At 41.6% G+C, this 26,836-nt stretch overlaps 1 protein-coding gene across 15 annotated transcripts in view; it reads right to left on the bottom strand.

The window, feature by feature from the left end:
* Nucleotides 1-26,836, bottom strand: part of LOC108032501 (neuronal acetylcholine receptor subunit alpha-7) — a 100,180-nt gene that overhangs the window by 57,807 nt on the left and 15,537 nt on the right. For all 15 annotated transcript variants that reach the window (XR_007763570.1, XR_007763571.1, XM_017106326.3 and 12 more), the window contains exon 3: nucleotides 24,965-25,930. Coding sequence is in view for 13 of the 15 variants with exons in the window: in XM_017106326.3 (XP_016961815.1) it covers nucleotides 24,965-25,031 (67 nt within the window). In the remaining 2 variants the exon portion in view is untranslated. The remainder of the gene's footprint in view (nucleotides 1-24,964; nucleotides 25,931-26,836) is intronic.

Below are 26,836 nucleotides of genomic sequence, written 5' to 3'. Positions count from 1 at the left end.
CACTTTGCGGGCCCCCTCCACGCAGGATTTTCACTCCCCCTGTTTGTGCATGACCAACACAATGGCGGATGCCCCAGACTTTTGCGTCTGTCTGGGTGCACGGTTGCCGTGGTGTGTGTGCTGCGGTGTGTGTGTAGTGGTAAACAGACACGCACGACTCACAGACATGATTGTCGGAGTGTGTGTGTGTGTGTGTTTGCCAGCCTCTTTCTCACTCATTTGCTCCGGCAAATATACCTACAGCGCGGCGTAATAAAGCATTTTTCATATAGTTTCGCACTGATAATCCCACCTGCGCTGCCTCCTTTATCGCACTCATAACGATAAAGATGATGTCGGTGACTTTGCAGATGATAAATAGCCCGACTCTGAGTAGTCAGACTGAAGCCAGCGACATGTGTCTTAATCAAAAACCGATTGAAACGAGCAGACGAGTGAATTCGATTTCAAATTGAATTGAATTTCATGCGAAAGACGGGAAATAGAAATTGATTTTTGAAAACACTTTCGTTTCCTTCCGTTGAGCGCATGCAAATTAGCTCCTCAACTTTGTGTGTTTTCAATTATTTCAAGCACCCAGGAGACAGGAAAAAAGGAGACTGGGAGGAAATCGACACAATTGATTAAATTTTACTGTCGCCAGGAGCTGCCGTGCTTTGTGCCCCGATTTTGGCCATAACTTTTTACCTTTCCCCATGTTTTGCTATTTTCCGCTTTCACTTTCGGGTTCCCCACTCGAAGGTCTTGTTTTATGCCCTGCTGCATGTAATTTTACACCAAGCACCATCAAATGGCAATTTTTACGTTTATCTCAAATGACATTTATGTTTCCCAATGGTTACATTTTATATCAAATTGAAATTGCACAAACAAACAATTTTGACTGCCTTCTCGCTCTCACAGTATCTCCTTCTCGCTCGCTTTCTCTGTCTTTCGATATTTTGTTTTCATTTTCGGGGTCTGAATTCTGGGGACTCGAGTCGGGCGGCAATGGCAAAGTGAATTTTTAATGGCATTTTGATAAGTGTCTAGGCCAGGTTCTCCGTTTGCCGAGCATTGCAAATAAAAAAAAAATTGTTAATTAAAGTTCTCTGAGAGCTCGAGAGAAGTTGCAATCATTTAAGTTGCAACATTTTTGGCATTTTTAAATTAAATACTATACTATATTTACAAACAATAAAGTTTAAACTTGTTGGCCAATATTTATAATAAAAAGTGTCCCCTGAACACCGACCGTTCACTATTTATTTGGTTTGTCAGCATCATTTGATAGTGCACTCAACCACATATGGTCAGAATGGCATTTTCACGACTAACCATAAATGTTATCACAGATTTCCTCGCTGCTTTTTTATACCACTAATAGAATGCAAATAACATTCTAACGGCTTTTGGTGGCCCGAAACGTAAAAACCCAACCAAAATTGGAAGCGTATTTCATTTTTTAAGGGCTTCGATTTAAATGGAATAAATATGAATTCAAATAGATGTATCCCATATGCACATATATCCTCATGGCGGTGCCATATATCATCTAGCATATTTGTACGTTCGAAAATAAATATAACCTAAGGCCGGTCAACAATGCCGCAATGCAAACAATGTCACTTCAAAATGTCACACAAATCAACGAAACGCCCGTCCCCCAAAGAAGAAGTAACGGGATGTGCCATCGATCAAAGCGCATTCGCTTCAGCTCCGGGGACCTGAAACGCATTTGGTGGGTGTACGTACGTAAAAATATCATTCAATTGTCAGCACTATAAATGTGTGATCATAAATCATGCAGACACACGCACCCACAGGCAGCGCGGGTGAGGTTTTCTCGGTTTTCCGGGGGAAGCTTGCGGGGAAATAACTAAAAATAATACAAAACAATAAAGGCAAAACGAGTTGGGGGAGAAGTACATAAGTAAAAAGGTAAAACCGAAAGGCGGCAGGCGAAAGCAATAAGAAACCGTAGAGACCGGGAAAAGGGCTAAGGCCACAACATGGCGAAGGAGATGCCTTTGGTCCTTGGCGCCGAAGAGGGTGACGCCACCACCAGGACCACCAGGACCATCTCGCATGCGTATGGGTGTGCGGCGAGTTAATAATTTATATATTTATGCCGCTGAAGCGTAAAACGAAGTTGAAAAACCAAAGCCAAGACCAACAAAGGAATAATACAATAAAAAATACACATAATAAAGGAGCTGCGAATGGTGGGCGATGGAACAGCGGGTGGGCATGAGAGCAATCCCCCATAAGCCACATCCTTTACCACCTCCTCTACCCATTCCCCCATTCGAAAAACATAAGCATAAGAAATTGGCGACAGAAACCGAATCGAGTTTTCTTTGCTCGGAGTTTCCCACACCTGTTCAAAGGAATGGCTGTTGACTTTACATAAAATACACTTTTACACTTCTAAGAAAAGAGTTTATTTAATTTTAAATATAATAAAAATAATAGATATTTCAATAATCTTAAATTTTAATTTTTTTTAATCTTTGTGCAGTTTTTAGCTGACATACTTAATTCAATGCTCATCTAATTTGTTGCCAGTTTCAAATAAAAATAAGGCATATCCATCCAACTCAATTTATTCGAGGTACTCGAGTATGCCCACCACAATTTGTATTCTGCTGCTCGCTGACCTTTTCCCTTTCAAGTTGGTTTTGTGGCATTGGGCCAGTGGCAGTGGCAGTTGCAGTTCCCCAGTGGTAAATGCAACGCCGTGTGAAGCACTTGCCCCCGAATCCGATGCATAATTAATGTTGACACACACTGGAGAGGAGTGCAACGCCAAGGCTAATTTGGCGTAGGCGCATGCATTTGGGGTATAAATCACCTTGAAGGACTCCCGGTCCCCCGAGGACGAGATGGCCAACTAAGAGCTGGAGCAACCATTGTTTTTAAGCAACTTTCTAATTGCCACTTTAGCCGGCGCATGGGTGTGTGTGTGTGTGTTTAGCTGCTCATTCATTAAAGACAAACTGCCAGCAGGCTGGGAAGGAGCAGCCGGCGAAACATCCTTGCCTTTCCTCTAACGGCAAACAATGAAAGCAAACGGCATGGCGAAACAAGAACATCATCAACAAAGATGTTGGGGTGGAAAAGGCAGGGGACAAAAGTGCAGAATTGCGAAAATCTCCGGCACGGAAGCTGGATTACCCTGCTAAGGAGCCAGAACGGTTAATGGCCACGCAGGCCATCAAGCTATGATTAGGTTTTGTGTCAACAGCATTTTGATCAAAATTATAATAATCTACGGACCCTTTATGCATGAGGGTTTTCCGTCCTGCCCCTTTACCGTCGTTCCCTGGGAGCGGAAGTGACCGGGTCCCGAGAGGAAAATGTGCAAAGTGCGAGAACACACTTAAAAATTTCTCAAGTATACCTAACGGACATCATTTTGTACAACTCATTATATATGTACAACAAGCTCACACATGCAGCTGGCCTGCCACACATACAGGAGCGCAGCCTCATATCTATTGTTTTGCCGCCGTCTGCCACTTTTCCCTGCCCCACGGGCACCTCCCAACCCTCCCAGCCCACTCAGCCCCTCGTCTTTCCGCTGACAGCAGAGACGCGTTGTCGTTGTCCTTCCTGTCCTTCCTTTCCCCTGCAGCAAAGGAGCAGCGAGAGCAACAACAATTGCAACTAAATAGCCCACTGCTGCCGCTCATTGTTGTTTCTGTTTGTCTTTTCGGCCCAAGTTGCCAAAGTTGAGCGTGAACATTTTATTAATATATATACATATATATACAAGCAACACGTACAATATAGTATATACCTAGAGGGGAGGTGGGTGAGCTGGATGGGGTATTTTTTCATTTTGAAAATGCTTCAAACTAGCGAAATGTTCGCTCTTTTTGCTCCTCGCCAAGGGTCCAAGGGCAGCTTTATCATATTTTATGAGTCGAGATGAGAGCAGTGGGCGTGGCCTGACCTGAGCCCAGCCGAAAGCTGAAGCACTTTCACTCTTATGCAAAAAGTTCAAGGACTTTTTAGCATTTATAAAGCAATTAAAATTTAAATGAACAATTTTCGGGCGCTTCGGTCCCAAACAAATTGTGACATGAAAGTCGTAAAATATTTATGACTCATGCAAAGAACCCAGTGAAATAATTGTTGGCATTTTGTGCAAGATGAGGGGACATGCAATTTTAGCCTAGTATCTGTCCTCCGGCAACCTCTGAGTCAAGCAATTAGTTTAATTTGCAGAAATTTCCACTCGGCCCGGATAAGTAGGCAATACTATTTTATTGCAGCCACCTGATGAGTTCGCCATTTTGTTTTTAAGGCCCCTGGCGGTATGCAATGATTTGTGTGCTTTGCTTGCACATTTCCGGTTGCGCTTAAAAGCAGGCAGCAACAAGTGGAACGAAACTATTTGTTTGGATTTAAATGCTGAGAAAAGAATGTCGGAATTTGATTAAATGAAAACAAATATTGTTTTTGCACTTTAATTTACAAACAAAAAAAAATTATAAAGACTTTAGAAAACACTCGATTTTAATTAATTTCCCTACACTATCCTTTTAAAGCAAAAAAATATTAATATTTAAAAGATCTTTTGAGGGAATAAATAAAAAAAAAATTAAAACAAATTTATAATTTTTGTTGAAATATTAATAAAGGGACACTTTATGCTTGCCTCCTTTTCAGCCCCGTTTCGCCATTTACTGGAAACCAATTCGTATGGTAATTTATCTTGTTCATAATCCAGAACCTAGCCCACAAAATGGATGTTGTGGGACATCATTTGTATCGATTCCGGTCATTAGGTATCCGTTTTCAAAATAACCAACGGTCGGCGGGCCGCTTCTGTGTGTATGTACACGGCTGTCTGTATTCTATTATAAAGTTTTTGGCAGCATTTTGTTTTTAGCCCGTTTCAATTATGATGAGGGTCTGGAATTTCGTTGGGTACAGCTTGTTTTGAACTTTGTTTCGGATCGAGCGCATTAACTTTACTGCCGACTTCCTCGGCTGCTGCTGCTGGAGCCATAAATTACTCGCCCTGGACAAATGTGGACGGGGCATGCAACAAGCTTTCAAGGTACTAGTCCTGATCACCCGGTTTATCCCCGGCTTGTTTGCTTGCAGCACGCGAGCATTAAAGTTAAATTGAAAATAAATATGGCCACGCAGCCACGGCGAGCGATGGAAATGTCAATATAAACCAGCCAAGCAGCATGTGTCGTTCGGTGTGCACTGTACACATTTGTTGTGTGCTTGTGGCTCCTGGGGAAACAATGATGGTTTTTTGCGGAGGTAATTTTTAAGCACATTTTATAAAAAAAAACCCTTTGTATTCGTCAATGAGTAAACACCTTTTAATAAAAAAGAATAGGTTTAAACGGTCTGGATGTAAGCTACTTTAAGAGTCATTTGCTTTTATTTTTATAGGACTCAAATTGTCTAAAAAGTAAGTTAGTTCAACTTAGCTTAGCGTAGACTTTGCTACCGGACACTTTTAATTTTTTATTTTACCATTAAATTATTATTTTGAAATTTTTTCAAAGTGACTATGTCGCAGCTGCAAGAAGTCAGAAATCTTGTAAAAATCCTGCCAGCCAACTATAAAGTGTGCGCTTTATTCGCTCGAAACCTGTTGTCTCGTTTACTGTGACAACTTCGGCATTCGGGCGGAACAACAACAGCGGCTACAACAACAATTATGGCCTCTTGTCGACATTTAGACTTAATTTAAATGCAAGGCTAAAACAAAAGGCAACGCAGACGGAACGAAACGATGTGAAATGAGAAAAAAGGGAAACAAAAGCCGCTCGACGTAACGTAGCGTAACGTAATGGCTGACAACAAAAACAGCGGCAGCACGAAATGTATATAATTTATGTGAATTTTATTTGTTGTTGCCGCTGTTTCCACCGCTCACACACACTGAGACACACACACACTCAAAGTTGCTCATTTCAGCGTTTAAGTTTGGGACAAGGGCATGAGCTACATCCAATTGAGTTTCAGTTAGCCCGGGCTAAGAACGCGCGCACAGATACATACGTGCAGAGATACAGATACAGATACACACCAGCTGACACACACTCACACGCACACACCGCATGCCGCTTAACCCAATTCAGTGTTGAAAAAACTCAAACTGAAAGCTAAAATCGCAAGTGTCTTAGGCAGTTGTTGTACTTGTTTAGCTTTTGCGGGGTGAAGGGTAGGCGGAAAAGCGAAAGTTGGGCTGTGGGTGGTTGTGGGAGGGCACGGGAGTCAGAGATTAGTCTGCGTTTGGCAGCAAGGCAGCATTTGCGAAGGCATGATTTTCAAAAATGCCGCTCGCTGCTTGCGAGAGGGTTGCTAAAGCAAATTAGCTTTCAATTAGAGCCAATACATAAAGCAAAATTTCACTCTTCTTAATTTGCCAATCAATCAACTTTGCAACCGCCGTTGAACTTTCCAGAATCTGAGTTCCCAAAGTCGAAATTTGTGTAATTCGTTTAGTGAGCAGACTTTCGTCAAATTAATCTTCAAAGGATTAGCTAAAGGTTCGGCTTCTAATTCAAATTAAGGTACTTAAGTTGTGCAGTTTCGTAACTGATTTTATATTTAAGGTCCTTTTTAAAATAATTTTTTTTTTCTTTTTTTTATTAGATTTACAGTGTACAATAAGTAAATTTATTTTCTTCGGTTATTTTATTAACTTTTCAGCCAATTCCAGAAGTAAACTAACTTTGCTTTTATTTTTAAAATTTTAAATTAAAAAACTACCAAGTTAACCCTTCTTAAAAATCACCAAAAAAAGGATGTTCCTTCATTTTTTTTTTAATCTTATTTGATTTGAAATTCGTGATCAAAATCACAATTCCACTCTGTTCTATTATGATTAACTTTCCCTCAGCCCTCACAAAAATAATATGTGTCAAGTTTAAAGCTTGGGAAACAAGACGATTACGATAACGACGCGATAACATTAAAGGGTTGAACAAGACAAGGCTCATTGGGCCATAGTTTCTGATTTGGCAAACAAACTCGTGCGTGCGTTAAATTGATTTTCGCCCGAGCAGCCCGAAAGGGAAACGAGAATCCATTCTTAACGCAGCTGAGCTCCGTTGTCCAGAGTTCTTCCCTTTTATGACACGAAACGAGGCGAACTTAAAGCTCATTTCGATAGTGGAGGCCGCACATGTGCATGTGGGACTCCGTACTTTGCAGCAGATCATCCCTTTGTCACAGTTCCGTTTGCCGTTTCTCGTGGATAACCCAGGCCCTTTGTCCTGGCCGGGATCCATTGTAGTCCTGTAAGCGTGTGTTGCGCCCTCGATGAATATGAATCTTACTGCGGCCCCGACGCCATCTCCATCTTTATAATCAACTAAAAGCCAAATAATCAGAAAGTCAACACAATACCCTAAAAGAAACCCCTGGCAAAGGGGTTAAACACATTGTTTGAGAGTGGGCGAGAAAACCTGCTTGAGACACTCTTGAAATGTATCCATGATTGGTATTTCTAGGAACCTCTTGAGATATTTCCTGTTCGTACCCATGGTGATTCAATTTTGACTTTTGATTTCAGACATTTTTAGAGAGATAATGACAAATACAGATGTTGAAATCCATGGAAAAGTCTTCTTATGTTTTAAGATTTTTAATTCAACAAAATTTAATGAAGGCAAAGGCATATTGTAAGAAAGTTCTTTGGTATTGATATCTTACAGACAGAGATATTCTTAGTACAAAGAAGAGCTAAGACTCTTTTATTCTCAATTCAAACAAGACTGTTTCTTTATTCATTATGACTAATCGTCAATAAAAAGAAGTCCTCATAAAAACCCTGTGATTCAGCTTCTTTTGCCCTCGCAGAAATAGTACAAGGAACGATTATCTCGGGACTGACAGGTCCATGAGACTTGTCGCTTGTCACTTGGCAGGCGTTGGCCATAAAAATCAATGAACGCTCTTTGCCCCCGAAAATAGTTGGCAGCTGACAACGGAACAGAGCGAAAAAAACGTAATATATATATATAAATAAAACGGTGGCAAGATGTGAAGAATTTTTTAAAGCTTTCTTCCGACCTTAGTGGCCTGCTTTTCAGGCTATGTTTGTAGGTATCTCTTTCTCGTGTGTGTTTATGTGTTTTGTAGTAAACTTATAAAAATATCTAAATACAATAAGGCAGCGGGTGGTGGTGTGCGGGTGGCAAGGGGGCGTGGCAGGGCAGGCTTTCCACACAACATGTTGCCTACTTTTTGACATTTTCAACATGTGTCCAACGCCTCTTCGCCAACCTGCCTCTCTGCTCTTGTTTGCGGGGGTCCTTTTTTGTTTGTTGCTTTTTAACGTTGACGTTTGCGTTGATTTTTGACAGCTGCCTTCAGACACAGGCACAGGCAGAGGCACGGAAGGCACACACACACACATACATATATGAAAAAAATAACAAAAACTTGTTACCAAAGTTAAGGCAGATTGCTTCTGCCGTATTCCTTCCTGTTGCCGCCCACTCCCGCTCTCTCCACTTTCTCTATCCGTCTCCGCTCGGTTATTGTTAGACTTTGTGCGTTAGATGTGCATACTTTTTGCCCATATCTCTAAGGTTTATGTCAAGGTTCCCTTTTTTTTATTACTTTCACATACATATACGTACGTGGGGGGTTTCTTTTTAGAGCTCATACTTGCGACATTTTTTTCAACGTTCACCATCTCCACCCTCCTTCACCCCCTGGCCCTTCGCCTTGTGCCACAAATTGCAGTTTAAAGTTGACAGCGAAAGGATATGAGCACTTACCTGTAAGTAAAAGAAAGGTAAAACGAAAGCTGATTAAATACAAGGGCAAGTGAACTCTACTTTTGAGTGCAGGGCCATGGATATGGGCATGGGAATGGGTATAGAGATGGGTATAAGAATGGGTATGGTTCTGGTAATACAGTTAACATTTATGGGGCAATATCGCTGTGTGAATGGGCGAATGGAACGGCAGATAAAGAGACAGCAGGACAGAGACTGCCAGATGGTTCACTTCCCAAATGGTAAATGCTCGATTATCCGGGAGTGCTCCGAAATCGGACACGGAGTCTGGATCTCGAGAATGTGCTCATGCAATTGGGTGGAAAATCGGTTTGCATCTCCTTAACGAAACTACATGTCTTTCAGCAAATGCGAGCGAAGCTCAAAGGAAATTAAAAGAATATATGAACTCCAAAGGAACTGGAATTTCTCAATTAAATTGGCTGCATGCATGCTTAGTAGAAGCATATGAATTCATTGGCCATCACACATATCTGAGGAAGTGCGTTTTGATACTTAAGTTCCATTTTGTCAAACTACAAATACCTAAAGATCTTTAAAAATATGAATAAATGCAATTACTTATCCCTACAAATAGAGAATAATGTTTTTAAAAAATTCTTAAATAGACATCCCTTTAAATATGTATGATAACTCACATATACTAGATTGCACTTCATGCTATTAATCAGCTATTCAGCTTGGCAAGAGACTGAAGCCAATGACATCAAAGATTCCATTACTTATAAGCCCTCTCAAATTGCTGCCAATCGAGAGCTTGCCACACTTGGACTATCACATTACTTTGCATACCAAATTCCATTTGTCAACTGTGCAACCCCCTTACCATGCCACACTTGGCAATTGCAATCAATTAAATGGTAGCTATTTTAAGCCTGGTCAACAGAAGAATTGAAATTATATTCGATTTTCGGGCCAATCAAAGCACAATATGCAAATAAACTGAGAATATTTTCGGGGGGCGTCATTTAAATGCGTTTCACAATTGCTTTCTGTTTGTGCTGGCAAATTGGAAATAGAAAAGCCACAAACATAGATTCGGATATGGGTATCTGTGCAGATACATAGATGAATGTTTTGAGGGACCCGTAGAAAATGGAGCATGGAAAAACATTTAACGCTTGACTTAAATGCCGAACTGAGACCAAACGAAATACAATAAAATGCGAACATTCGACGCTCTCAAATGGCAATACAACAAGTCAAATATTGGTTCTGGATGCGGGGCGGCTGGGCGCACGGGGCGTGGCATTGTAAGCACACCGCACACCGTACACACACAAACACACAAAGGCGACCTACGAGGGCAAACGAAAAACGACAGCCGACGGAAAGAGAAAAAAACTGGGGAAAAAGTGCACGCGCCGAACAAAACAAACAATTTGCCAAAAAACTTGGCAAAACCAATTGCAATTGCAAGATGGGCATGGGCGGAGGGGTTGCAGGGGGCTCAGGGACTGGGGGATTCGAGGATTGAGTGGTGCATGGCACCACAACAAAGTTGTTGACAATGGCAAACACGTTAACCAAAAACTTTGGCTCAAAGATAAACGCAAATAAATTTGGCAACTTGTTCTCGTCTTTCTCACAGTTTGTCTTGCTGTGGGTGGCCTAAGTTTGGAGGGAACATCCAGTGTTGAGAGGGGGGGAAAAGAGCGATGGAAATGCATTTTCAACATGCCCGCATGATCGCCAGCTGCGAAAATCTAAGCCCGCATTCAAATCACATCGCATAAATATTGTAAATTCCTTGGACTTTGATCAGCTCTCGGCCATAAACGATTTTCACGGTGCCACAAGACGAGAGAGATGCCAAACGAGAAGGGAAGGGGTGGAAAGCCGGATAAAGAAACCACAAATTGACATGCATTGAGCAGGACTCTTTGCCACCCAATCCTGCCAACCAGGAGCTTTATCTCTGACTGTGTGTCGAGGAAAAAATATATCTCTTGTGTATCTTGTATCTTTCAATCTTTGTTGCTGTATCCGTGCCTCCGAGTCCCTGTATCTGTGTCCTGTATCCCGTATCCTGTATCTGTGCGAGCGTTCGGCAATGTATCTTGCGAGTTGAGCAGAGATTTGCGACGCATGACACTCATAAGTAAAATGCCTTTGGCTCGGCTACGTGAAGCGGAGGCAGCACAGCAGCAGGACCAATGAGAAATCAAACCGAATGTGTCCCCGAGCTTACGGCAGGACAGTAGCCTTAAAAGGAGTCGTACAAAGTAGCCGGCAGCTGTCACTGAGCGCAAATGGGATTGGAAATGTCACTGAAACACGAATTTACATAGCGAGCCCCAATTAAAAATCAGACTTAATGTATAAAAGGCACCGATTTCCATTTGTTTGTTTTGCCTTTTTATCCATTTTAAAATGTTTTCTGCTTAATACACACAGGATTTCATTACAGCAATGTTAAATTTTATAAAATAATTCTTTTAATTAGTTCGGAAATGTATTCTGCATTTTTTAGCACAACGCATCACGTTGCTATTCAATTTGCTAACGTTTTTGCATTACATTACGGCTAACAGAAAAACCGCTGACAAAAAAGTACTTATTGAAAAACCTCATTCTTTAATATATGTATGTTTGACAGCTTTTCATTCATGCCGAATTAATTTGATCATTTAAGTTCGTAAATTGTGGTTTTTGCCAGTGTGCTAGAGGATACATCGTTTTGCGCTGACCATGGGAAATGGGTGTCCCATCCTCAACGTGTCCATTTCTGTATCTTAGCTGGAAAAACGGAAGCCACAACCGTTTCTCTAACATCTAACAAGTTGTCGATAGATTTTTTTTCCTTGAGATATGGCCAAAAAGCAATACCAACAACAATAACAGAGTATAGCAACAGAACATTAAATATGGCCAGCTAGGGTGGCTCAAAAAGTTGGTAAAACTTGAAGATACAAGTTTCTTAAAAAGTTTTAAACATTTCGAGTTATAATTATGGGATGTTTTTATCTTAAAAGTATAAGATAGTGAATAGTGAATTATATGGCTTGACTTCTTTATCTTCTTGTTAAGTTCTTTATTTTTTGTTAAGTGTCTGCTGCTTAAACAATTATTTAAAATGGGATACCTACCAGTTTTGATTATATTCTTCCCTAATCACTTTTCGGGCCACCCTCTGTATTTCACCAATCTGCGCTTCCTTAGGAGCATATTGGCAACACTCGTTATTGACAGCTTTGTTGCTTCGGATTCCTTCCCTTTCCCCTGCCCCTTTGCCAACTCTGGTCCAAAACTACAAGAAATAGCCGAAAAGCTGTCGCAACAGTCCGCCAGTTAGTCACCCATCTACAAAAGAACCACACAACAAGGATGGTATTGGGGGGAGCCAGGAAAACTTAAGAGTGACAGGGCAATCGCTAAATCGTTGCACAGCGAGAGGAAGGGAAATCTCCGAGGAAACGTTAAAGGATATTACAGCACGAGTTCAGTTCAGATGCCAATAGGGCAAGTTTTTGGTCATTTTTATTGGCTGTGAAAGCTGTCAGAAAATGCTGAAGCCCTCTGCCGACTGCCCATTTCCCGGAATATTCAACCCATTCGAACGGGCCACATATGTGTATACGTAATGTGGCGCGAGGAGAGGAAATGAAAAATGTAATTAAAAAAGTTTTTTCGGCCAAGTCTTTTGTCATGAGTTAAGGGGTTTTATTTCAAGGGGCTGGGGGAGGCGTTCGGTGGCAAGTGAGCAAGCCTAAGTTGCAAGCCAGCAATTTGCAGGGGAGCTTCCCTCATTCGGAGGCAGAGTGGCGCCCTTTAAATGTACGGTGAGTGTCATTCAGTTGGTTGGGCATGCTGCAAGCTTTTATTTCCCCCCCGACCACACAGATACACACAGATACAGACACACGATGAGAGCGATTCATGTGCATGTAAAAAGTGCTCATTAAAACATATCAACAAGCTTTATGACTGCTCCACCTCGTACCCTTTTTCGGTTCGCCCATCTCACCAACGGCGGCAGTTAAATTCATTCATAAACTACGTGACAAAACGAACGGAAATGTAGGAGCGGAAATTGCCAACAAACACACACAGACAGACAGTCAGAGAGGCCCCAACACATATGCAGCTAGACATTGAGTATATGTGAGGGGAACTAAGTGGGCGGGTCCATGAGGGGTGCACAGTATTTTAGCAATCTTCTCCTGGCATAAGCAGTTGTTACAGAAAAATATCCCATCACTAGAGTCAAAAGTCAAAGCGGTTTTGGAAAAGAATAATATGAAATTAGGGTCAAAGTTTATAAAAAAATTAATGGATTTAAAAGAGGAAAAAACTTTAAACTTTATTATTGAATTTATTTATTTTTTGTAACTAAAGATTTTTAAATCTAAAATATTGTTTGTCTTATAAAGATAACGAATATGCACCCCAAAATAAGCCACTAAGAGTATTCATCAGTTCGATACATTGCATTCCAAGCAGTGGTGCTTAGTTTTTTATTTCTACTTTGTATACTGTCGAATCCAGTCGAGTGCCTGCTCGAGTGTAACGAAAACCCCAACCAAGCCCACATTCCCATTCCTCCTCTAGGCCCCCTTTCCGCTTTTACCCGCCCCACCATCACCAATCGTATTACATTTGCAATATTTTCCTTCACTTTCGCTCGGAGTAAGTCATCAACTTGTGTGACGGATGCGTGGGAGGTGGTAAAACTATCTTATAGGCAGGCGAAATCTCATAACATTGATAGCGTTCCTCCGGTGGGTATGCGGAAAAAAGGAAATAAAAGGCAAAAATCCAACTGAGTAGGCGTAATAAAAATCATTCTTTTTGCCCTCAGATTGCAATTGAAATTGGATAGAAGCGGGAATAATTTTGTTTATGCGTCAGCTTTTGATGACAAACATTTGTGCGAACCAAGCGTTTGGTGAAAAATCCTCGAAGAATACCAGTAAATAAAAATGCAATTTTCCGCAGCTCGCTTAAGCTTGGCTAAGCCCTTGAAAGAACTAATTTTCCCAACCATTAAATTCTCTTTCTCTCCTCAACATTTTTGCACATTCCCGTGCTCTTTTCGCTCGACTTTAATGCAGCGCAAAAAGCTTTTAGCTGTAAGCTAACAAACTAACGGTAAACGCAATTGCAACGGCAGCTGTAACTGTAAAAGTGAATGTAACTGTCATTGGCCCGGCCGAAGGACGCGAAAAGGATAAGGAGCGAGAGTGGGGGAGAAGGGCGGACCAGTGAAAGAGTGCAACAGATAGACACACTTAAAATAGCAAACAACCCAATGAGCAGGCTCTAAGTTGACCCAATTCGACCTTGACCCATTTTCGCTTGCCATTCACCCGCTGGGGAGTCTGAACTACTATAATTAAATGTTAATTAGCAGACCCCCGGCTGTTCTGCTCACAGCCTTTGAAGTCCCTCCACTTGGACGATTCCCATGAAGCATTGCGATTCGGTTCGGCTCGATTCGATTCGATTCGATTCCGCAGGCCCATTCATCTCATCGTAGATTACAATCAATTCCAATCTGTCAATATCGCTTCACCTGCCCCACGTTTATTCCGCATACAAAGACAGTTCGCCACCCACTCCCGCCGCCCACTCTAGGCCAAATCCTCGGTCCCATACCTACACCCACACCCACAGCCCCATCCATCCTTGGACAGTGGAGGTTTCTCCGGCCCGGGACGACGATAAATGTCAAAGTCAATGCAGTAAGGGCGGAATGTTCTCTCCGATTCCAACTACTTGTCCAGCATTCAGTCAAGGTCTTGTCGCCTTGGTTACGTACAGTAGAACGCGGATAAGTTGAACATATCTCTTAAGCCTGATATAGCGATTCTTAATGAGCAATTAAAATTCAGAAATATTAAGTTTAAACATAATAAGATTTAAATTATTAAGCAAAGTAGTATAGAAATGCGGATTCGGGGACGTTTAATGTGTTCGATCTTTAAGTTACTGAGCATGTAAAGGTAAACATTATCTTACTTTTGCTACAGAAATGCTAAATTTCACTTACAAAGGTTGAACTGTATGCAAATTTGCAAATAGGTCAACTCCATTTGTCTCCCCCCACACCTGTCCCCATCTTTTTCCAATTACCGACCTCGGCTTTTTTCGTTAAATAATTGAAACGATAAATTTTACACACAATAAAATGCTAGAAATTCAATAAAGTTCACAATTTTACAGGACGCCACACATTCGGGGCGTGGCATTGACATGGCATCCGAGGCATGTAGCATGTAGCAAATAGCATACAGCTTGTAACTGTAACTTGTTGCTATTCCCAGCCAGAGCGAGACAAAACACGAGTGGGACATGCATAAACATGATTTTATGTGCACACAACACGACAATAAAAATCACGCATGAATTTCATGGATCCCCAAACTCGCAGCCGATTCTGTACTCTTCACCTCCTCTGACCTCCCCCTGCCACTTGCATAAACCACCAGGAGAAATAGAGAAAGTGGAGAAAGACCAAAAGGGAGAGCGAGAGAGAGAGAGAGGAGGGCGGAATAAAAAGGTCGTCGTGAGAGTACAAAAAACCTCAACACGAGTAAAACAAAATGTAATTACAACAAGGACTTTTCAACAGCAGCATTTTGCACATTGCAACAGCTTTGTTTAGTGAAAGAGAGAGGAGAAGGTGAAAACAACAATGCCACGTACGTGAAATGCAACAATGTGCCACGCATGTTTGCATGTGTGCGTGTGTGTGAGAGTGAAAGTGAAGGTTAGCTACACTGGAAAAAGTAATTATCTTCAAAAGACAGAGAAAAACCAATTTTTATTTTATTAAGTCTTTCACTTATTTTTCGAACATTTTTTTTACTGACTTAGATGTCTCCTATAAACATAAATCTAATCTTTTTATTTATTTGTTACGATTATAAAGTAATATTAACTCTACAGATCCTCCCCAATATTTGTTTCGGTGTTGCGAAAACCCGTGCTTAGCAGGTCCAAAACCTAAACCAAAGAGAAGAGCAGCCCAGGGGGAAGGATGGTAGAGGATAGAGGGTGGCTAGTGGGCGGTGGGCTTAAGGACGGTCTACACTTGAGCTTTATTGCATACATTAAGGGGCCAAGGTGCGCCGCAGAGCAACACATGCATGCAGCGCGTGCTGAGTTGGTGTGAGTGAGATTGTGTGGGCGCACTGTTTCCACGTCTATTTTCCTAATGGACAATGTCGCTATCTATTGCCAGAAGAAGAAGTACACAGTTGGAGCAGAAGAAGAAGCTAGGAGACCCACATATCTCTGTGGCAGAACTATAAATCAAGCCACAAATCCAGACAGCGGGCGCAGGATAATACAAAATACATATAAATAAGTCTAAAAGACTGATGACCGAAGTCACGAGCAACTCGTTTGTTTGGTTGTGAGACAGTTTCGAAAGAAATGAGATAAAATAAATGTCCGGATAAATGGCCAATTAATGTATTATTAATTCTTAAAAATTATATTAAAAAATGAAAACATTAAAGATGGTAAGACATAATAAAATAATTAACTTATCAGTTTGTATGGCTAAAGTGATTGGTTGATTGAGTTTTTACTTTTTCATGGTTTTTCAGCTTAAACAAATATTCATTTTCAAAAAGTGGAAAATAGAATAAAAAGATAAACATATCTGAAGCTTCAGGAAGACTAGACCTACTATATAACAAAGGCCTCCAAAATACGACTATGTGAGGAACTTTTAGCACTCCTAAACTGTGCAAAGGATAGTTTTGAAAATGCCTGCTCAGCTGGTGCCCGATTCTCTCACTGCTTTAGTGATCATTATTTTGGGGGGTGTGAAGGTCGAAGTGCCCGTTCCATTGCGAATCCTTGCTGGGTTCCACATGAATGCCAAGTAGGTGACACGGTAAGGGAACAATGCAGGCGTTGGAACACCACATTTTGGAAGGCTTATTGTTCGGCACTTAGTCAGGACCATGTCGGCAGCAGAGGCTCCGGCGTCGCTGCCACGTCAATGTCGATTAGATGATGCTCCTCTAAGCTGCCGGCAATCCCCGCCTGACTAACGAGCGCCTGATGCGACAAGCGCCATTTGGCTTTTAGTTCGGGTGGCTCGGAAGGGTGAAATGCGGTGGATGCACCTGCAATAACAACCTGAGGACACGGACAACGATGAGATGGCGTCGACATCCTTGACATGCTTGCGGGATGCCCTGACAATTGTGCCACGAATCTCGACCTTTATCTCTTCTACTATATGTTTCCTCCTGCCCCTTTCCTCACAGTTTAAGCACCGCGAAAAAGAAGGTTTTCGTTTAAAGAAATCAATATTCCGTATGATTAAAAAAAATCGATCTTTTTTAAGAAAGTCTAAGGTTATAGCAAATCTGAAGTAAATAACGCTGAAGATATTCTATTTCATTCCTACAGATCAACGTCACCCTCAACTATAAACACAAATCTTGGAATCAGATAAAAGTTTAATAAAGAAGTAATCACCTGAAGCTTTCGAATTGTCAACTTTGGTTAAAATATATATATTTAATATATTATTTTTATATAGCACTGACATTGATTATTTTTTGAGTATAACAATAAAACTTAGTCAAAAAAAAAAACAAAATACAAGGCCAAGGTAAGCAGTTCCAAAGTTTAAAATAGAAAAGCAAAATAAAAGCACTTTATTTTTCCCACGTTAATCAAAAAGATCATGATTGGTCAATAAAATACATTCTGTTTAAATACAAAATACAAAAATAGTCACAGCAAAAGTAGATTGTTTCTATTATAAACGCGACTGATAACGTTGATGGGCGCTAAAAAGTTCAGAACTCAATTTTGGTGATAAGCAATAGTAGACTGACACACGACTCACGCGTTTGACCCAGTAAAAAATAATCAACTCAATTAGCGTGCTATTTATAAACTAATGAAACCAAATTTAGAATCAAAAATATTGACCACGCAGAGCAAAAGATTAAACTGTAGCAAACTCATTCAAATATATTGGACTACGGACGGCACCAATGCTGGTAAAATAAAAGTCTTATAATACTTTATAACATTTTTCTTCATGGATTCCACAGCTTTCAAAATTCCCACAGTGCACTTGTCGCTTTCCTAATTAAAAGGCCGCCGTTTTGATCCCAATAGTTTGTCCGTGCCGAAACACAGTTACGCACTTTACGGCAGCAGTTTGCATCTGCTGACAGCGGTGATGGCGATTGTGGGCATGGGAAATGGATTTTGGGCGCACTTCCTGCGCCTCTCCATCACTCCTCTTTTTTACTGCAGACAGGAGTCGCATCAAAAATTCAACTGTCTGTCAATTATGGGTCGAAAAGGAAAATACACACTTGATGCTGTCTGCGAACCAAGACACAGATACATGTGGATGTTTATATATGTGCAGGATGATTGGTATATGAACATACAAGCGTATATAGATGAATCTATTGAATGAAACTGGCTGTGACTTGGACTTTGAGTGAAAGAGCCGGGCACCCACGCAATCGCTTTCTCTTCCTCTCTCACTCTGTGTCTCTCTCTCTGTCGCTCGGAGGAGTTTTCCGCTCTCGCATTTTCCAGGAATTGAGCGGAAAAAGAAACGGGAACAAACATGCGCATCCCCGAATATCCTTGAAAAGGCGAATCTCGATTCCAGATTTTAATTCATTATGCTCCGGAATAACTCAACTCAAAGCCAGGTCAGGCTCAGTCGGGAGAAACGGGGGAGTAGAGGGGACGAGTCCAGCCGAAAAAGGACTGTTTACCAGGATTTTGGACCCGGAGGAGGACTCCACCTCACCTGACTGAAGTCCTCCCACCAGCCCCGCGAAAACCTCGGCTCGCTCACGTCGCTAATGTCACCATGGAGACACAGCAGCAGCCGAAAACTGGTCGTCCTGGGGATCCTGGGGGTCCTGGGCGCCCTAGCGTAGGCTATGCAAATATCTCGACGCACAACAAAGTAAAATTCGCTCTGGGCCAGCCGAAAAACCCCCCCTCGTCAAGCCCGCCGCGCACACAAACCAGCGAAATTTGCATGTTTTTCTTTCTGTTCTGTCTGTTTTCCCGACAGACTGCTGCTGCCGCTCCTGCCGGCGGGTTGGCAACTAGAGAAGCCCGCCCAGCCAAGTCAGTCAATTGGGCCCCACGTTCTGCGCCCTGACCCCTGACTCCGATATGTACTCACATTCACTTTCGTTTTGGCCACCGTTTCACCCCTGCCACACCAGAGGCGTACGCAGGGGGACAATTTGGGGAGCAGCCGCTCAAGGATGTGTTGGAACTCTAATGAAAGACAAATAGTAAACTTATAGTAATTTAACTAAAGCTAAAACCACTCTTACAATCCCTCGAGGATTGTAGAATTTATTTTCTTTAGAACTATAAGCTTCTGTAGGATTTTTTAAAACCTCTTTAAATATTGTTTTCAGTTAAGGATTTATACTTTTAAAAGCTTATAATTTTATTTGGTAAATGATTTAGATTCTTTCATTACTTTTATTATGTGGAATTAAGAGAAGTTTATTTTAACTGAATCAAAGAGCTTTAATAATAATTTTGCTATTATTGAACCCCCTTTTTTCTTCAAACCCCGGCGTACGCCACTGCTTTGCATATATTACGCCGTTCGAGGGGGCATGAAAAAATAGGCAGAGGGATTCGGAGCGTCGAGCCTTCGGGTGGCCTGTTTGTAATTCGCTTTTCAGTCGCCATGGGCACAATTATTTTTTACCTTTTATGGGGCATCGTGCGAACGCCGGCGCCCCGTCGAAACTCCACGACTTTCTCTTTTTTTGCCCCGCTTTTAAACGCTTTTAGTGCAGGAAAGTATCGGCGCAGCGAGGCATTCAAGTGCCTGGCAAACAGCCGCGGAAAACTCTCGCCAGCGATTTTAATTTCGCCACCGCTCCTCGGCGGCGAGAAGAAACACCAAAAGATACTTTAGCTGCCCCTTTGCGGGAGGAGAACTATTTCAGGGATCATTCTCATCATCATTATTGCCTTTTTGTATCCACCAGCAAGCAGTTAGTCAGCCATTTGTGAGTTGCCGTGCCAGTTAATTAATTTCGGGCGCTTTTTAAATTTATTTATGCTATTTTAAATAAGAATATACATTCGCGAGAGTACAAACATAATTGAAGTACCATAAAAGCTTTTTATTGCGATGAGAATATATTGTTCAATAAAATGAAACCATAAATTGAAAGACAACAAATTCGGCTGCAAACAAAAAATATGCCTAATTCGCAGACGTTCATTTGAAAATCAATATCTTTATTTATGGCCATTCGCATGCGACTGTAAAAAAGAGGTTCTCAAAATAATGGGTATGCTAATAAAAGTTTGGAAATAAAAACTATGGAATACGTAACGTTGGACCGAATTTAAATCTATTAGTTTGCGTTAGGTCATAGTTTTCCATCGCGGAATGGAATGTTGATGTGGGAAACTCGAGCCCACACAGCTGATTGAATTTACGTAAGGAATTTCGCCGTAATCACAGGTCGTCGAAAGCCGATACAAGGTCGTAAAGAGCAGGGAAATTCCCGCGTGGAAATGGCTGTTGAGGTATGCTAAAGTGCTCCTTCCGGCCCTCCCCTTCGGTTTAGTCCTCTCCTGTTACTTGTTTCGGTTTTATGACATTTTTAAGTAAGTCGCCGCGCGCAGCTTGCACAAAGTCTCAAGTCTCTGGGCCCCATCTCACGCTCCGCCATTTTATCTTCCTGTTTTCCCAACGTTATTTCCCCCCGCTTTTCCCAACGTGCGCCATTTTCCTTTTTGTTTTTGTAATTGAATGCGTTAAATTACAGCAAATTTATGCTTATCAAGTTTTGTTTCTGCTCTGTTTCTGTTTCTGCTCCGTATTATCTACCCTGGGTTTTTTGTTTTTTGCTTTTCCGGGGCCCACGAGTGCTGTTTATGGTTATTTAGGCGCAGCACTAAGTTCCCTCCTTGCTCTCGTATTTTTTTTACGATTCCGCGGGGTGGAGCTGCCCGGATTGGCAGTATAAAAAATACTTATTTGCAAACTTTTGTGGCGGCACCGCTGACTCATTCAAGGATGACAATGAGGAGGAACCGGATCTGGAGTTGGGCGCACCAGATGCCTACAGGTGCCCCCAAGGGCGGGCGCGGATTGCTGCCAGACCCGCCCACCAAAGGGATGAGATCGTGAGTCACGGCATCACTGCACAATATGTGGAATGGTGATCCCCTAACTCGGGTGTATAAGGAACCATTTCTCAATTTCATGGTACTTTTTATCACTGGGCTAAGTTAAGTTACCCAACTTCATGTTAGGTAAATTCTAAAATAAGTAAAAACATATTTTCTAAGGTCTTTCAGATCTTATTTCCAACTTCCAAATACTTATATTTATTATCAAATCTGTGAAGACTTTTCTGTTTTAAAATGTAAACCACATTGTGAAAATCACTCTGTCTTTCTAAACATTTTAACTTTATGTACACTTTCTAGATATAAAACATTTGTATATTTTTGTAAATAGTAATATAAATTATTCTAAAAATCATATTTTACGAAATATAATGGTTCTTATAATTACAATATGAAATTTTCATTCAGTAATAAATAATTTATGTTTTCATGAAATGATTTTCATAAATCTTATCAGGCACCTTAGATAGTTTTTGAAATGTCAAATGCATTCGAATCTCTTTGACCATCTCCAAGTCAGCGAAAGGAAGCCACAAGCGGAGCAAGGTTATTCCATCGATGGCGCCATGGAAGTGCAGAGCGCATAACTGAAACTTGTTTTCCTTGCACTGCAACTTGGCTCGCCTTTGTCCGGGCCCGCAGAAACAGATACAAATACATACATCTATTTAGATACAGTTTCAGATACAGCATCTCGGCAACCTTGAAAGTTTCGTGCTGCGTGCGGTGAGCGGGTATCAATCGGAGGCCGGAAGCCCTAACCAAAGCCAAAGTCACAGTTACAGTCACACTCAGATACATTTTCAGATTCAGATTCAAATTTAGAGCCAAAGTCGCAGCTGGAGAAGGAGATGGAGTCTGGTTCCGGCTCTGAGTTATCCGATTTACCTGGCATAAAAGACGGTGGCAAGTTTGAAAGTTGGCTTATGCCAATGGAAGACGGAAGAAGTTTGCTCATTGCCAGAAGTTCTGCGCCAGTTCTCAGGATATTAACAAGGATATTAACAAATACATTGTGGCCGAGTAATCCCAGGCCCATCTGAAATTTAGAGGGAGTGTAATAAAACTGATTCCCAGCCCGGCCGAAGCGAATTAAGGCAGAAAATGTCCGGCCAAGCTTGGCACACGCAAATCCAATAGAAATTTATTTCATTTAAATGCACGAAAATGCGTAAAATGTCTTAAAATAAAATATATGACCGGCCATATATACCCGGTAACGGTTGACACTGTCAAGGTGCCGTGTTGGTGCAGCCCAGCCCGAATTTCGAATTTCCGCACAATTTATGCGTTTGCCAACTGGCAGGCTACGAAAGCAATAAGGCTCTGAATGCTGAAAAATTGCGTATTTCTCTCTGTCCCGCTCGTGGCCCGGCAATTTCCCACTGCTGATTTTCCAATCAGTGCACACTGCGATATCAGCTTATTGAAAATATTTGTCTTTGGCCGGGCAATCTCTCTAGACCCGATCCCCGGCGAACTCCGAACTGAAAACTGCCGTCTTCATTAGTCTCTGTCGGGGCATCTCAAACGATTTGGGAATGCGGATGGTATGGGTATGATGATGAGCTTGATGAGCAACCGGGTGGCCAAATAAAAGCAGACAACGCTCAGTGGGTCGGGACAAAGGCAAAGATTCCGCCGTCAACTCCCCCAGCGGTGCTTAAGTAATAACTTTTCAGCGAAAATAAGACAATGGTCTTTCAAAAGGATTCCGAAAACGAAGAAGATTGCAGAATGCCTGTTGCGAACTGACCTGCTTTAGGAAGCAATCGGGCTCAAATTTATCGTTAAATTCCGAACAAAAGTGCAACCTGTTTGCTTGTCCTTACATTAACACATTAATTTCAATTATTATTTCATGCATACTTCATGTGCTTGTGAGCTCATAAGGCTGGAAAATTATTGTTATCGCCTCTTAAGTAAAAGCTACTCAAGTGTTAAGTGTCTCCAATTAAAATAGTGCGAATGGCCAATTTGAATAGAATTTATTTGCAACAGGCCGTGAATAATTAGTTGGTTGGCAAATATTTCTAGGAAGATATAGCTTTTCTCAAAAAAACAGTAATAAGCATTACAATAGATATTAGAATTGCAGATAGATATTAGAAAAGAATGCCAAAATTTGAAACATGAGAAGTTTTAATACATTTTTTTAAATTGTTTGAAGGGTAAAATCTATATATCTATCTAATTTTCATTGTGATTAAAACTTTCTTATAAAGTGTATTGCCAACCAGCTTACAAATTTTAACTGAATATAAAGTATTCCCTGGCAAAAGTATCTTGTTGGTGTATCTTTTAGAGAGTACATCTAAAATACTTCTGTTTTTGCGCTGGGAGTAGGTTTTTACTCTTCAAAGCTGAATGTGAACTTAATTTTGGGCATTCAGAGCGCCATTGCAGTGGAAGCACTTGAGGCAAACAACGCGAATTGAGTTGAAATGCGACGAGCCACACCGCACGTTGTTATTTTTGTCAAAAGGGGCACATGAGACTTCATCGGAGCGGAGCGGCGAAAAAAATATACAGAACTTCTGAACTCTCGATGCAAGTTAAAAAAGACAGATATTGTGTATAACGTTCTGGCAGGGAGATGGGGAAAAGGGGGCTTTGTTTTCCCTGTTCTCCACTCTTTTGGTGTGTATTTTCCGGCGAGTGCTCGAGTGACTCCGGGGAAAAGAATGTGGATTTGAAGTGCCGCCTCCTGGGGGCTCCTCCGCATGACAATTCTATTTTTTCTACTTGAATATTTGTCTCCTTAGCTGCGCCAACCCACGGACCAAGCACCCGCCATCCGCAAAAAACCCACTCCGCCACGTCTGCGTCTTTGTTTTTCTGAACTTTTTCCCGCTTTTCTGGCAATTGCGGAGCTCAGCGAGCAGTGAAAACTAAAAATATGGCCAAGTTTGGCTCAGGGCGATCTCCATGTGAATTTATGGTCCGCTGCCTGGGAATATCCCGCATGTACGTACCTCGTACGCCCCCACACACACAGTGTACCGGTGTACCATCCTTTATAATAGATATGGCTGTAGCTGAGTGTTTTCGTGTTGTGAATGGAAGGATGGTAGGGTTTTGGCTTTTACTTTTACATTCCGCCGGCATTTCTTGGCCTGCTTAAAGCGCCGTGAAAACGCTCGCAAGGAAATTGAAAAATCGGATGCGGAATTGAATAATGTGTCGGATGGGCGGATGGGCGGATGGGCTGATGGTCTGTGGGGCGCCATTCAGCTCGCAAGGCCACACGGTGTCACCTTGCCGCAAGATTTATGCGCGGTGGAGGTGGAGATTTCGCATTTGAAATTGATAGTGCCGACATGAGTGGGATTTGTTCGAGTTTCGCCACTCTCAGCGAAATGCGAAAAATCTCGAGCACTTGTTAACGCAAATGTTTGACTGTGGTAAGGAAAGACGTTCAACAACTGGCAGAGTCAACAGTATCAGTGGTGTAATAAGTTTTTAAGTCCATAGATAACGGCTGACCTTTCACAAAATGAACTCTAAGTTCATGGTCTGTTAAGCTGGAACGGAAGGAGGATATATAGAAGAATGGGTTGGGATCAAACGACTAGTGAAACGACCAACGAGTAAATCAATATTATATTGTAATAATTATAAAGTACATTAATCTTACATATACCCTTTCATGTATGTACTTTAAAAATTTTAAAAAGTACCTGAACAAAAAGTATTAAAAATAACGAAGTAAGCAATTTACTTTTTGTTTGCTGATGTTTTCCTTTTGCGGATCCCAAATAAGTTTGGCTAATGGAATGAAAAAGGCTTTTCACAGCCCTTTGTAGGGCTCATAAAACCAGCAAGGGTTGGCTCTTTCGTAGGACCACTTTGCCCCAAAAACTCGAACCAAGTTTTACTGCATACTTTAATATTTACAATTATTTAATTAGTGACCACCTAAGCAAACCTGGGCCAAAAAGGGAAAGCTGCTGGCCCAGGTAAACGTCGCTGGAAGACAAACAAAGGCGGGACCAGGATTCAAAAGGAGCTGAGCTTGGGGGGGAAGAACAGGAGGTCGTGGTGAATAGTTGTCGTGGAGCACTCACCTTTAATTATCGCCAGAAAGATCAACAGGACAAACAGCGACAGCGACGCTGGCAGCGGGGAGTCCATGTCCTTGGCTGGTTTGTATCGCGTGGCTCTTGGGTTGAATGGCTGCCCCGCCCCTGCTGCTGCTCCTGCTCCTGCTCCGCCGCCTCCTTTCAGAATGTGGATGGGTGTTGGTATGGGTGCTGGCCTGGTCGAGCTGCAAAGTGCCTGGCAATCCTTGCCTCGTCACCTTGGCTAAATAGTCGGCCAGGGCTCCTGCTCCCGGAGCTCCCAACTAGCGGTGATTAGCACAAAGGACCGAGACAATGCGCCGTGTGGGTCGGAGCTCAACAATGAAAATTGAAATCGCAGCGGAAGGTCTCAAGTCCAGGAGTCCAGCCAGCAATATCTTAGTGTTCCCGGTGCAATGTAGACCTCATGGATTGCCTGAACTAACTACTTTAGTTATCTCGACAGCTAACTGGAATCTCTCAATTCCTCGCTCGTGGGAGCAGCTCTTTAGATTATTATTTTATACTGGTATTTTTGAGCAAAAATTTGGCACGCGTTTTCCGTCTACTCGTTTCGGATTTTCCTGCGGTTGTGGCTCTGCGGTTCCGCTCAGCTCTTCCTCTTCCACTTTGGTTCCGCGTTGCAGATTTAATTTCCGGTTTTCGCCTGGTCACAGATATTTTTTCTGGATTTCTGCTTCCGCCTCTTCTATTTGACTAATTCCCTTTCGTTTGCCTTTCGGTTTTCCCTTTGCGTCTTGCCTTTGCTATAATTTACATAATTTGCACTTTTTTCCGGTTTGCTTATATGGTTTGGTTTTTATTTTCTTGTTGAGTTACTTGTTTTTAGAGTTTGAGAAACCTTAGGTAGCAGTTGTTGTTGTTCTGGTTGATTTTTTGGTAGTGCTGATCCTTATCTTTGTTAATACAGTTGAGTATCGTTGTATCGTTCAGTTGTTAGATGTTAATGTGCTGTGGGAGAAAAGATACATGTTCATATTTTAGAGAGAGCTTTAAATAAATGATACTTTACATATGGCAAACAATTTATTAATAATATATTGCTAACAAAGTGTTGCTGTGTTTAAGTAAGAGCACGTATATTATTTCTTTTTTGATAATTCAAAAGATTTATTTTTAATTTTTTTAAATAATTGATGTGCTTGGAATAGTTCATAAATAAATAGTCATAAATGCATTAAGTCAGAGACACATTTTCGTCTTTTTCAACAAACTTCTTACCAAGTCTATTCACTTTAATGTGCAAATATTTCAGGCACTAGCTAAATTCATCCCGAGTCTACTTCGAAACCTTCAATATTCAGCCTGTTTAGCTACGCTCCTTCCTCAAGTGCCTCCCCGTTTATCCCGTTGAGCCAAGTACTTATTCCCCTTTCATAGATGATGATACCCCGTTTCTCATTTAACGCGATTTGCCGTAATTCCCTTAGTTGTAATCTTCTCCGCTTTTGAGGTTTCCCCCCGCCCTATACACACAACGCCATCCTGACTCGTTTTAGTCCTTTGATATCAAACTGCTTACCGCAAAAGCAAAGGACCACAAAGACAAATACCTGAAAAACGGAATGAACAGCAAGCTAAAAAAATGGCAACAAAAAGTTTTAGCTGAGTTAATGTTTAATTAAAAAATATATACTGTCAGAGGGGCTATTTGGGGTTTTTCTAACCCAATTCCAGAGTGTGGGACGAGCTGCAGCTGCGCTGTCACCTCGGAGGCCTTCGATAACCCCGCCAAAATCCAGCGAACCACCCATTGCGAGGGTCCAGCCATTGATTAGTTTTTGTTTTCGGTCAACAAACTTGAGTAAATTAAAACAATGAATTTGCGTAAAAACGCGAGTCGAACAAAACAAGAAG

The sequence above is a fragment of the Drosophila biarmipes genome, chromosome 2L (assembly GCF_025231255.1).
Source record: "Drosophila biarmipes strain raj3 chromosome 2L, RU_DBia_V1.1, whole genome shotgun sequence".
Classification (NCBI taxonomy): domain Eukaryota; kingdom Metazoa; phylum Arthropoda; class Insecta; order Diptera; family Drosophilidae; genus Drosophila; species Drosophila biarmipes.
The sequence above is the reverse complement of the archived record's forward strand: the minus strand, read 5'-3'. Positions and strand labels throughout refer to the sequence as shown.